The sequence below is a fragment of the Carassius gibelio genome, chromosome B16 (assembly GCF_023724105.1).
Source record: "Carassius gibelio isolate Cgi1373 ecotype wild population from Czech Republic chromosome B16, carGib1.2-hapl.c, whole genome shotgun sequence".
In the NCBI taxonomy this organism is placed as follows: Eukaryota; Metazoa; Chordata; class Actinopteri; order Cypriniformes; family Cyprinidae; genus Carassius; species Carassius gibelio.
This window is the reverse complement of record NC_068411.1, coordinates 25,707,636-25,721,084: the sequence shown is the minus strand read 5'-3', so window position 1 is coordinate 25,721,084 and position 13,449 is coordinate 25,707,636. Positions and strand designations below refer to the sequence as shown.

Sequence of the window (13,449 nt, the reverse complement as noted above, 5' to 3'; positions counted from 1 at the left end):
AATTTTGTTATATTTTTGAAAGAAGATTCTTAAGCTCACCAAGGTATTTATTTGATCAAAAATACATTAAAAACAATAATATTGTGAAATATGTTTACAATTTAAAATAATTTATATTTATTTCAAAATGTAATTTAATCCTGTGAATCAAAGCTGAATATTCAGCATCATTACTCCAGTCTTTTATTTACTCACTTTATTATTACAAATGTTGAAAACTGTGCTGCTAAATATTTTTGTATTTTTAATGTCTTAACTGTTTTGATCAGGTTAATGCATGCTTGCTCAATAAAAGTATGAATATCTTTAACAACAACAAATGTACATTTTATTTACATTTAATTTTATTTTATTTAAAATGTGATGCATTGCTTTTGTTACATTCATCACACTGTGAATAGTTCCATCTGAGTGTGTTGCATTGAGACATATTATCTAATAAAAAAAAATATAGTAAGAGCAATGTATGCTATTCAGACTATAGTTTTTTTATGCAAATAACCATTGAATTTGGATTGCCACACTTTCTGTCTCTTCCTCCTCCGTCCATTCATCGTCCTCTTTGAAAAATCCTTTTCTGCCACCCCTTTTACCATCTTCACAGGTGTTCAAAGACATCAAGCGAGATCTCAGTTGTGTCGCTCTTCCTTTTTGCCTCATTTAAAACGGACAGTTGCATCGTTAAATGAAGGCAACATTTCCTCTAACAGGTTTGCCTTATTTGAGCCGTTCAACAAACTGAGCGGTGATGTGAGAGCGGGGTAAACATCTTATTTGTGGTGCTGGTGTGCAGTTGAAATGGTTAATGATAGCTCTTGCTGGACCCTGCGGTCCTCCACCTCAGGCCCTGCTCTCATAAGATGGGGCCACGCTGATGAGCCCTGGAGAAAACCTCTATTCTCTTACACTGGTGGGCTAATGAGGAGGAGCAGCTCATTAACTATGCAGAATGAAGGTGGCTGCACATTCAGAGACCGCACGTCTGACTGAGATATGAGGAAAGTAAGGTAAATGTGGTTTCCAGGGACAATTAGATGCTTGTGTGGGGGATGTTGCACATGTTGAGCCTCCTTTGTGCTATTTGTGACTTGTGTGTGTGTGTGTTTTGTATGTGTGAGAATGTATATGATGAAACCTTATGAAATATGCTCATGCTTGCCAAATTTCTATCCGGTGTATCACACTCACAAGAAAGGCCAAGAAGCGAGGCTGGTGTGAAAACATTTATAGTAGCTTGTTTTGCATACTGTTTCAGTAGATCAGACATTGCTAATATGCTTACACAACAACATGTAATTGGTGCAATTTCCGGCCCATATTCAAAGCATATTCCGGGATTAGTAAATTAAAGGGTTAGTTCACCCAAAAATTAAAATGACCTCCGTTCATCTTTGGAACACAGGTTAAGATATAATTTAGATTTAATCCGAGAGCTTTCAGTCCCTCCATTGAAACTGTGTGTACGGTATACTGTCCATGTCCAGAAAAGTTTTAAAAACATCTTCAAAGTAGTCCATGTGACATCAGAGGGTCAGTAAGAATTAGGGCTGTCACTTTGGTGAAAAAATCATTTTCGATTTTTAAGACACAAGTGTTCATTGAATAGATTGTAAAATCGATTTTCCATGTCTAAAAAAAAGATGTTTCCTTTTTCACCTTCAAATAACCGACAAATGTAAAGAGAGTGCTGGAAATGCACAAGTCAGCAATATTTCTTATTTAATGGCATGAAGTTTCATGCAGAATAACAAACAGCAACAGGAGTGCAACATTCTTGAAAAATAATATATGCAGAGGGGACGGCTGCCATAACAAAAGAAAAACATCACTACAGGCTTCAACCCAGCTGCATTTATGATTTAGGCAATTCAAAAATCTCCAAGATTATTTTAAATAATGATTCAATCCATTTCAAACAATTGTTCAAAAAATGAAACTTTAAATGGACTTGAGAACAGGCAATGTGTGTTTTTTTATTGAACGTAACCGACACTTAGGCTAGGCGGCACTGGGCAGGCATAATGAAATGCGCAAAAAGGCTAGGGCCATTACAAATTTATTGGACAGGAAAACAAGTCGATCAACATTTTCGGGGTCCAGAGCAGAGTGTTTTTTTATTCACTGTATGTCCAGCTGTTGAGAAGACGCACTCCGACCGCACTGATGTCCCAGGGACACTCAGGTACAGCTGCGCAAGGTGGGGGTATAACTGGCAATTATCCACCACAAAAGCCGGCCGCTGTCAGCTTGCAATGGTCCTTTTCATAACTCAGAATGTCCTGTAATTAGATGCGCGAATGAGGCCGCAATACCTCCAGACGTGCGTAAACGTCTTTACATTGACTTGACATTGAAATCATTTGCGCCAGACACTATTCGCGTTTGGTGTGAACGCAGCATAAAAGGTCGCTTTCGACGTCACTGGGTCTTATAGGCACGTAAAATTGCTGGTATTTTCTGTCTAGCTTTCGCAACGCATACTGCACTTTCGGAATTCTTTATTTTCCTTTTCTGCTTGTTTGTGAGTTTTGTTAAACCTATATTTTTTATTGTTTAATTCAATTTATTAATTTAAAATCAATAGTGTACATATTTGGTTAAAATCGATTACCTATTTACATTTTCAAAACTTTTTTTGGTTGATCCGATCGATTGTGCAATCGATTTTCGAACTAAAAGTGACAGCCCTAGTTAGAATTTGTTGAAGCATCGAAAATAAATTTTGGTCAAAAACTTTGTTATTGGGCGCACCAGAAAACACGTCAGCTGTGTCATACATCATCAGAGTTTGTTATTTTTGGACCAAAATGTATTTTCGATGCTTAAACAAATTCACATGGACTAATTTTGATGATGTTTTATTACCTTTCTGGACAGTATATCATAAATACATTTTCAATGGAGGGACAGAAAGGTCTCGGACTGAATCTAAAATATCTTAAACTGTGTTCCAAAGATAAACAAAGGTCTTATGGGTTTGGAACTACAAGAGGTGAGTCATTAATGACATAATTTTCATTTTTGGATGAACTAACCCTTTATGCTTTTTTTATTTCATCCAAAAAAAAGTAAAACAAAATTATGGTGAATATTTGATTTCTTCAGAATCATACAAAGTTTATATTTGTGATTGAACTACTGCCTTAAACCATAATTGTATAATCAACATATTGATATAAATCACCATCTGAGCAGCTCCAATGAAGTAGAGCTGAATGACAAGAAGCCTTTCCAAGAATGGTGTCTTGAATATTTATTGGTATCTCCAGAGCTCTATTGGACTGCTCTGCCCTCACTGCCAAAATACTGTCAGTCCAGTGTAGTTATTAACTCAGGGCCCTGTTTATGCAGGCATAAAGGGACTTTTCTAAGCCTGAGTGGACACATGTCTTTTTTGAAAAGCTGGCTTGTCCAGACTTCTCTTGCCAGAAATTGTCGTGTGGAATCTGCTTGTTGATGTGAATGGGAGTGTGATGGAGGATCCACGAATGGAAGCCTTGGCTTGGGATGGCTCTGCTTTTCTGGTTCCAGGTCACATTTTTATTTGCCTGAGGGAAAATCCTGTAAGGGCTGATTTATGATCAGTGAGTGTTGGAATCGACTGGTCAATTTAAGGCCATTCTGACACTATTGACATTATTGTGCTTGACTGAATAACAGAGGTAGTAGTTCACCTTGTGTCAATTAGTGTTTTGCAATATTGCTTATTGATTTTTATGAAAAATAAGTCAATTTTCGCAATTTAGTGGGCATTTCATTTGCTATCAATTTAATTTTTGTCTGTACTTTTTAATGAAATTAGATTAATTATCTGCTATTTAGCTTTTTCACAAATAGGTATTTCAACCTAAGTAGTGTTGTTCAGCAAAAATATACTTATTTATGGTTGATTAACAAAACTGAGGCACATCTGCTTACAGCTAGTGTGTTTGTGCATCGTAAAAGATGACTTAATTAATTTTACTTAATTACTTTTTGATTATGTTTGTTAAGGTTTACATGTCTGCCAATAATATTACAGCTCATGTGTGATTCCAGCCTGTTTTTGGTTTGCTTAACATGATCTTTAAATGTTTACTTTCTTTTAGTAGACAAGATGTCACAAAATAGAGGCAATTAGTTCTTTTCTGATGAATAATCACAAGGCACGTTCTGAGAGGTTAACAAGTTGTCTGATGTACAACAGAGCAGATGTTCCCTGACAGCAGTGTCAGAATAATCCCTGTACAAACAACAATTAGACAGAGAACGGATGTATATTAAGCATCATCAGAACTGTACTATTTTCCCTTTGATGAGTGAGATTTATTTGCATATTCAGCAGCAGAAATAAACAGCTGCTTCGAGGTCCATGCCTCCCCGATTGATGTTTATTCCCTCCAGGTGAATTCTGAGTAGATGGCCCATGCAACTTTCCCAATAAAACAGCTCCAGCTGCCCCGAGGAAGCCCCTGTAAATAAAGAGCAAACACCTGGAAGAGTCAGGCAAATATTTATAGACCTTAATGAAGAGAAATGGTGGTGTCTCCAGATGGTTGGTGCAAATTAAATGGGTAGCCTTAGGTTATATACATTGACCATTTTAATGCTGAAGTTATTTATTTGAAGAATATTTTCAAGAAAATATATATATAAAAATAAAGCTTGAGTTGTAATTTAGAACCTGGAACACCCTCAGGCCATCTAAGATATATATGAGCTTGTTTAGTCATCATTACATAATTTGCTCACCATTGAATCCTCTGAATGGGTTCTGTCAGAATGAGAGTCCAGACAGATGATAAAAACATCACAACAATCCACACGACACCAGCCCATTAATTAACGTCTTGGGAAGTGAAAAGCTGCATGTTTCTAAACCCACTTTCAGACTGCACATTGGTCCCGGAAAATTGCCGGGTCGCCTTCTGCGTGAACGCAAACACAAATCCTAAAACAAATCACTTATTTTAGGTTATAACTGTCACTTCTGGTGAAAATACTAATCCATAATGAAGCATGAAGCAACATTGTATATCTTGGATGGCTTTTGATGGCAAAATGTAAATTTTCATATGAACTATTTTTTTGTTGTTAAGCTTACAATTCATAACAGTTCATATATATTCATATACAGTACACACTCCATAATAAACCTTCACTTTACACGAATGAAATACATTATTATGATAAACATTTACATTCAATTGAAATCTTTTTAAATGGTCAAATATCTTCTCTGTCAGAAAGGGAGCAAGCAAGCTTGGTGTTTACCCCTTGCAGAGAGCAGACAGAAAAAAAAAAAAAAAAGAACAGAATCCTGAGTCTCTGAGCTGCCAGAGGAAAGTTAAACAACTGAGACTAAACCATGACTAGGCGGCTGAGGGATGTCAGATAAAACGAAACCTTTTCTGTGCCTGTGTGAGGTGAGTCGCAGATACATTCTTCAGGAACAGGGATTTAGCAGTGACATGGTTTTATCTTCTTGTTCTGAGGTTGATTACATTTACTGGTTTTATTTAACTGAGCATTACAAAAGTTAACTTTAGGTGATTATGAATGAATTATGAAAATGATTAAGCATACCATATTCTCCTGAGTGTCCTAAATTAAGTTTTTCTTTTGTTTGCATCCTCTGTATCAAAATTATTTGCTACACCTGCTATTAGTCATTGTCAGTTAATAGATTGTTTCAATCCAAAGGGACTTTAAATGCGCTTTAGTTGGGATTGATGAGAGCCATTAGGCTAAGTGCACTAAAAAAAGCAACTAGAGTTGGTTTGGCTGGTTAATGTTAAGACAAGTAGAAATGGATTGGGTTTGTACAGTACTAATTGATCACTTCCTTAAGGTCACTTCTCAGGTCACTGATTCCATGTTGATCTGGTCTTGAGTATCAGCACTTGTCAAATGTCTTTTTACTTCCTAATCAAGCAGCTTGTCTTGAGATGAGATATTGACCTTAGAAATCCTTATTGAAAGCAATTAACTTGATTTACCCAAGCAGAGACTTGAACATCCACTAAATTGAACCGCTCAACCGAAGCCAAGCCAAAGTGTTTGGAAAAGAATACTTGTGTACAGTGTGTGCGTTACAAAAAAGTTAATGAAATGTGATAAAAGTATCTAATAAACATTTCAAAGACTTAGTTTGATAACCTCATATCATTACATTTACTTCCAGTGGATGGAAAAGTGCAGCTTGTACATTGTGATCTTAATTGTTCCACAGAAGAAGCTAAGTCATATGGATTTTGAAAGATAATTAAGTCTGTAATTAATGAGACAATTTTATGTTTTGGGTGAACTGTTCCATTAATAAGGTGATGTAAAAGCATGTCACAGACTAAACATGGTCACTGAGGTCATGTGACAAAAATGTGACAAAATGCTGTTTGTAGTTATGTGAATCAATTGAACCAGTTGCTTAGCAAAATGATTCACTGTTTGGAGAGCTCAAAATGCCCCATGCTGATGAATCCTGCTAGACAGAACACTGTAAATACAACAAAAACTCAACTCAAACATGCATAAAAACACATTTTACAAACCAGTCGCCAATTGAGTCATGTTAATTTGCAGATTTGAACAAATGATTTGCAAACATTTTGAAACTTAACAGTTTCAAATGTTTCGGTCAGTGAATAGTATCCAGTTATTATCTCAGAAATAATCTCAGAAGCTCCAGTTATCGTCTCTTTTTTTTTTTTTTCTCAAATTTGGATATTTGGATAAAATTTTGGCAGTCAAATCAAATAACAAGTCATGAAAAGATGTTGCACCTGAAAAAATTGCATTGCATTTATTGCAGAAATATTAGTATTATAGTATGGTGGTGTGCTGTTCTGAAGATAAAGTAGATATTTGTTTTCTGGTGTGTTTACAGGTGGACAGGACAGAGGTGATTCGGAGCTGTCTAAATCCCACGTTTTCTAAGGTCTTCACCCTGGACTTCTACTTCGAAGAGGTCCAGCGACTACGTTACGAGCTCTACGACATCAGTAGTAGTCATAATGGCATGAAAGAGGCAGACTGCCTGGGAGCCATGGAGTGCACACTGGGCCAAGTGAGCATAGAAATTCAAGAGGGCTACTTGTTATTATTATGTTTTTTTCTAGTTTTGCAAGTCAGGAAAGACTTTGCCCAAATCAGATGAAGCCTCCTAATTAAATAAGCTGACCAAAACTGTTAAGAGCATTTCCGGACATTTTACGGCTGATTGAATTTTGAAACGTGAGATGTCTGAGTAGCTTGCTCAGTGTGAGAAGGACGGCCGGCCCAGATGGGCCATGCTATTCTCTTATCTTCAGTTTGTGCACATGGAAAACCAGACACATGATCTTCTGCCAGATGGTTAAGATTTGCAGTTTTTCAGTAAAGAGTTTGCTAGAATCTTAAAATGTATGAGTTGATGCCAATATCAACTTTGTTCAATATTCATGTGTTTATCTTTTTGCATCAAAGCCACTTTCTAGGTCTGCTTTTCTCTCAGAGGAGCTGGGTTGTTTGTTTTAATTCAGTCTGTTTTGGTTGGAGGGGGAAGGGGAGAGCATAATTGTTGAAATAAGCTGCGTTTAATAAAGTGAGAAAGCGAGGTGTTGACACTCACTCATACTGAGTTTCTAGGGGAAATAAAACCAAAAGCTCTCCCTCCTATTTATAAATATTTAACAGCTAATAATGAAGCGCTTATCTGGAGTGGATAAGACTCCATGGTGTAATTAGGAAGTTTACATGCCAAATTCTCCCTGAGGTGTTATTAAATTCTGCGTTCAGTGCATATCTGTGTTTTTTGTGTGTGTTTTGTCCATCAAAAACAAGGTGGCCTCTCCTCAACTTAAAATATTGTATTTTTCTCCAAATAGATCGTCTCCCAGAGAAAATTCACCAAAGCCCTGCTTAAACAGGGCAACACAGTTGGGAAATCATCTATCATGGTGAGCACTATCCCAAATCCCAAATTTATCTGTTTGCTTTCTCTCACGCTCTACTTATGCAAACATCCAGCAGTGCACAACACCAGAAAATGGCCTTAGGCAAATATTTCATGGTCTAACCTTTAAAAGCTTTGCACTTTATATGACAGAGGTGCTTAGAATGATCAATGCCAGTACTGAACCCTGGCAAACAGGGAACAACTTCTCATAGTACACAAGAACCTTCCAAAACAGTCAGAAACAAAAATAGCCTGAGGAGCTTGTAAATGCACACTGACAGAACGCAGCAGCAATAGTTGAACATGTAAAGCTCAGTGAGTGAGGAGAATGAGATCTATAAAACAAATGCCAGTCTTCACGGTTAGCTTCTGATTCTGTTTTCTCTTCTGCTGAAAACAATTCATCACTCTTCATCTCTCCAGATCACCACTGAGGAGCTGACAGGAAATAACGATTATGTCGAACTCTCATTCAGTGCGAGGAAGCTGGATGATAAGGTAGGAAGACCTCCTGTGCACTTTAGAATATCAAATGATCTTATGTAACTACACATTTAAAGGGACAGTACACCCAAAGAATGAAATTTTGTCATCATTTATTCACCAAGCCTGTGTTAGTTTCTTTCTTTTGTTGATCATAAAAGAAGATGTTTTGAAGAATGCTGGTAATCAAACAGTTGATGGTCCCCATTGACTTCCTTAGTATTTCTTTCCCTACAGTGGAAGTCAATGGGGACTAACAACTGTTTGGTTCTTCAAAATTCTTCTAAATATCTTCTTTTGTGATCTGCATAAGAAAAGAACTTGTACAGGTTTGGAACAACGTGAGGGGGAGTAAATCATCACAAAATAAAACAATTTTGGTGAACTTTTTCTTTCCCATCCCTTTCCTACTGTTCAAAAGTTTGGAGTCAGTAAGTTTATTTATTTATTTATTATTATTTTTTTTAAGAAATTAATGTTTTTATTCAGCAAAGGTGCATTAAATGGACAATGGCTGTTCTTTTGAACTCTTAACTAATCAAAGAGTCTATAATTATAGTATCATTTTCACAAAAATATTGTCAAACAGCTGTTTTAAACATTGATAATAATCAAAAAATGTTTCTGAAGGGTCATGTGACACTGAATACTGTCATGGCTGCTGCTTTGCAATTCAGCTTTGCCAACACAATAATACAAATGAAACTATATTAAAATAGAAAAGTTCTTAAATTTTCTTTTTATATTTCACAAAATATTTATGTTTTATTGTATTTTTGATCATATAAATGCATCCTTGATGAGCATTATAGACTTCTTAACGTTAAAAAATCTTACCATCTCTAGACTTAAAAAGTCTTTTTTGTATCTGTGCCTTTAAGAATTTAACACGTGAAATGAACAACAATCGTTTTCTGTTCTCTTGCACTGGGACTTGGGTTTGCTGTCAAGTGTCAAATCTAATTTAACTCGCCCATCATTCAAAAACACTTAATGGCCAAGTTTGCATTACATTGTGATTCGATCAACAGAGGACTTTGAAATGAGCCACTGAAACGGTTGTGATCAGAAATGATCAGGGATGCTGTTAAAAATAAACGTCAGGCTTGATGAATCCCCATACTCGGAAATGCGTTCAGACATTTGAGACAGAAAAATACAGAGAGGGAAAGATAGAGAGAGTACTATTCCTGTGGGAAACACAATCAGCTCTTGTCAGCAGGGTAATTACATGGGACTAATATTAATAAGAGGGAATAATACAAGCATAACAAATGATCCACAGGAGTTTCTCAGTTTCACACAGACCGCCTCATACTGCTGCTTGACAGGGCTTCAAAAGGTAGAACAGGAAATCCTCCTTATCAGTCACTTTTCTTCTCCTAAATCATAATCCTTCATTGAAAATCATATCCTCGGGGTCTGAGTAATTAAAACTTTGATTAAGCTTTTAGACTGGAGGAGAGATCAGAGACCCAGGCTGTCAAGATTCTCTGATAACTTTTGATAAGTTGCTGTTTCTTTGTCATGTCTGAAACTTTGTTTTAATGACTACAAGCATTTAGGAGAACATTACAGTAGTAGATGACATCTTTGAATGCTAAGCTGTGAGTGGTGTGCTGTGACTCTTCTGGGCATGTGGCTCTTTTTATGTGTTAAAGTTGTTTGGAAAGATCTGAAAGTCCTCCTGGTAATGAAAATGGCTCCTGGTAATTCAGTGCAGTTTTGATCACTCTCCTCTGAGGAGAAGTGTTTTATAGGCATAATTAACTGAGGAAAATCTGCAACTGTGGGAAACTTCACGAAAGGCATACTAGTTTCTTATTGTCAGCAGATAATAATAAGTTTTGCAGTTTAAGATTTATACAATCTACAGTATTACAAGTGTAATAAAGGGACATGTATATGCATATTTCATGTGATATACGATTAACCTACTTCTCAAGTGCTGAGAGTAGTATAAAGAAGTGAAATATTTATGGGTTCGTTGATATGTCCTTTCATTATAATTCTTTAGAACTATGATTTGCATGAGTATTTCATACTATGTTACTAACTCAGAATACTTCATTAGAATATTAGAATATTTTTAGAATAGATACCAGCATTCATGTGTGTGTTTATACTGATCCCAAAATGTATACTCTATGTACACTCTATATTATGTTCATTTTGTTTCCATCTTTGTTGCCACAGTTTTGGAAGTGACTTTTTCTGTTCTAAAGATTTTCAGCGTTATTCTATGTAATGACGTAATTTTAAATGAAACAAGAAGAGAGGGTGGGACATATCGAGCAACCCCCCCCCCCTTAAAAGTAGACAATAGCATTTTGATTGCGTTTGCTTGGGCCAGAGACTTTGAGCTTGGTAAAGCCGCATTTGGCAGATTACCCTTTAGATTCAATATGAAACTCTTAGTAAAACAAAATAGTGGTCAAAATCATGCTGAGGTGGTGTAGTTGCAAAAGTTTTTAATAAATGCTCACTCAGGAATATGATCTGCTCTGTGTGATCATGTCTCTGGACCGGAACCAAAGTCCAGATCAGACTGTGTGCGCTGCTGAGGTTTACGTGAAGCAATGTAAAACCAGACCACATTAGTACCAATTGAAAATATATGTACTCTGTCTGAATCGTTCCCTATCACCTACACTGTGCACTACGAGGCATTAACTGTACAGGAAATACTACACTGTGAACAAGTGACTGATCTTAGCCACACATTCAGTGTCTATTAATAGTGCAGGAGGCGGGTGCTTCGGATTCTAGAGAGCATTTGATTGGTCAGAAGATTTGATGAGAAGATGAAGTATGATCTTATGACCCGTTTTGAATGCTTATATCTTCTAAATGTGAATTTTGTCACTGTTTTTTCTAGCACACTGACTTATAGATAACCTTAAGACTTACATATTGGTGATAACATGCCAAAAATGTTAATTTTCATTTCATGGGGACTTTAAGATTTGTACTCATTGAAATTACTAAAGAATTCAAACCTGTTCATTAGTTTAAGATTAAACCTGTTCATTTAGATTAAGATTTTGATGATATTGTATGTAAGAAAGCTATCATTTATTGTAAATATTCGATAGCTGTATGCTTTTTTTGACCAGTCAATATTAATGAGAGGCATGTGATAATAATACATTTTAAAAAGCAGTTTGTATGTTGTAAAGGCAACATTTGTGACTCTTTTTGAAGCACCTTGGTGGTCAAATAAAGGAAGAGATTTAGACCAAAGGAGTCATTGTGTTTCTGAAAAATAATAAAATAATATAAAATACACTAGGTAACAGGGTGCATTTGATGGCATTTATCATGTAATTTTAGTGGCTTGATCATCTTGGCCTATATTGTAAGGTGCTAGTAATGTAATATCCTTCCCCCACCATATTAAGCTTTGACCCCTGAGCAGACAGATAGCAGCAGAGGTGGGATGGGGCAGCTGATGGGGAGAGCACAGGGAGCTGTTTGGAAAAAAGTTACCAGCAAGGACACAATTAATTTTCAATGACAGAGGCGGGCAGAATTTAGAGCAGTTGCAATCCCAGGAAAGAATGGTGTCTAAGAACACCCTTATGTAATACTTATCCTAGCCGGTTACCTATATCACTTATAACAGGATCTGCAGCTGCAGTTTAAATGGATCGGCCTGAGTATGTAATATTTATACTGTATATAATAGTACTGTGAAAGCGGTGAGTTAACAGATGTTGCAAACAGTGGGTTGCTAAAAAATTATGTTTCACGTGGTGATGCTGCTGGGCTAAATGAATGTACATTAGATGCATCATGCATATTATGGAATGTACAAATTCTCCAGAATCACTTTTGTTTGTGATGCTATCAACTGATCGCTGTGTTTGTTATTCCCTCAGGACTTTTTCAGCAAGTCGGATCCATTCTTAGAGATCTACAGGGTAAATGATGACAATACTCAGCAACTAGTGCACAGAACAGAGGTAAGAAAACCATTTCTCTCTAAGATCTCTTTGTGATAGTGCTTGACTGACACTGAATCACTCTCTATCCCCCTCTGCACATAGACTGTCATGAATAACCTCAACCCCGCATGGAAGACCTTCAAGACGTCCCTTAACTCACTCTGTAGTGGAGACCATGAAAGAATACTGAAGGTAAAATTTGTCACTTGCTGTTGGAGGTTAATGTGTATTTGACTTACAATAACATATAAATCCATTTGAATATACATTAGCATTTGCAATTCATGTTCCTGGCAGACGGCAGCTTATAAGAAGCTTGGAAGAACATGCATTGCATTCATAATTTGATGTAGTCACTCTTGGGTAAAAATGGTCTTCTTTTTCTCTTCAATAATTCCACTAAAATTCGACTGAAAGTCACTTCAGCACTTTGGGAAAAGCTGTTTTATTAGTGAATTAATGTAGATGTATTTTTCAGTGCGCTGCACCGCAACAGCTGAGGACTGTCTAGTACACTGGACGTGACGAAGCGACAGTTGAAAATCATTTGAAATTTGTTTCATTAATAGAACGCAGCAGCAGTTTACTATCGGGAATTTGTCATGCCGCATCCAGTGTAGACAGCATAATAGGTTCTATTGTATTTTGACGCTGGGCTGTTTGTGTCCAGTGTAGACACTGCAGGGTGATATGGCTGTGGCCATACTGGGAAAGGAATAACGCAGGGAAAGTTTGAGATGATGGTGTTCAAGCACACCAATATAATATTAAAAGTAGTAGTTTCCCTCGAATCTAAATTAAAGTACCTTATGTTAAATTAATATAATCATGATAATACATATGCCTTTTAGCATGTACAGGAGTTATCTGAAAGACAGATAAATAATATTTATTTATTTATTATTATTATAGATTTCTAATTATTCAAGCGAATGATTCACAAAACATTATGATCTGCACAAACTCACTGCTAATTTTGCAAGAGGTAGTATTCCTTTAGTTGATTCATTAACTGGTTTATATTAAAAACATAGTTACTACTAGATTTCGAGATATAGGCATATACTACTGTTCAATTATAAACCTTCAGAAATTATTTTAAGA

At 36.3% G+C, this 13,449-nt stretch overlaps 1 protein-coding gene across 2 annotated transcripts in view; it reads left to right on the top strand.

The window, feature by feature from the left end:
* LOC127974338 (copine-4) overlaps window positions 1–13,449 on the top strand; it is a 45,209-nt gene that overhangs the window by 15,940 nt on the left and 15,820 nt on the right. For both annotated transcript variants that reach the window (XM_052577530.1, XM_052577529.1), the window contains 5 exons: window positions 6,866–7,045; window positions 7,845–7,916; window positions 8,339–8,413; window positions 12,280–12,363; window positions 12,448–12,537. In XM_052577530.1, the coding sequence (XP_052433490.1) occupies window positions 6,998–7,045; window positions 7,845–7,916; window positions 8,339–8,413; window positions 12,280–12,363; window positions 12,448–12,537 (369 nt within the window). In that variant the 5' untranslated portion in view covers window positions 6,866–6,997. The remainder of the gene's footprint in view (window positions 1–6,865; window positions 7,046–7,844; window positions 7,917–8,338; window positions 8,414–12,279; window positions 12,364–12,447; window positions 12,538–13,449) is intronic.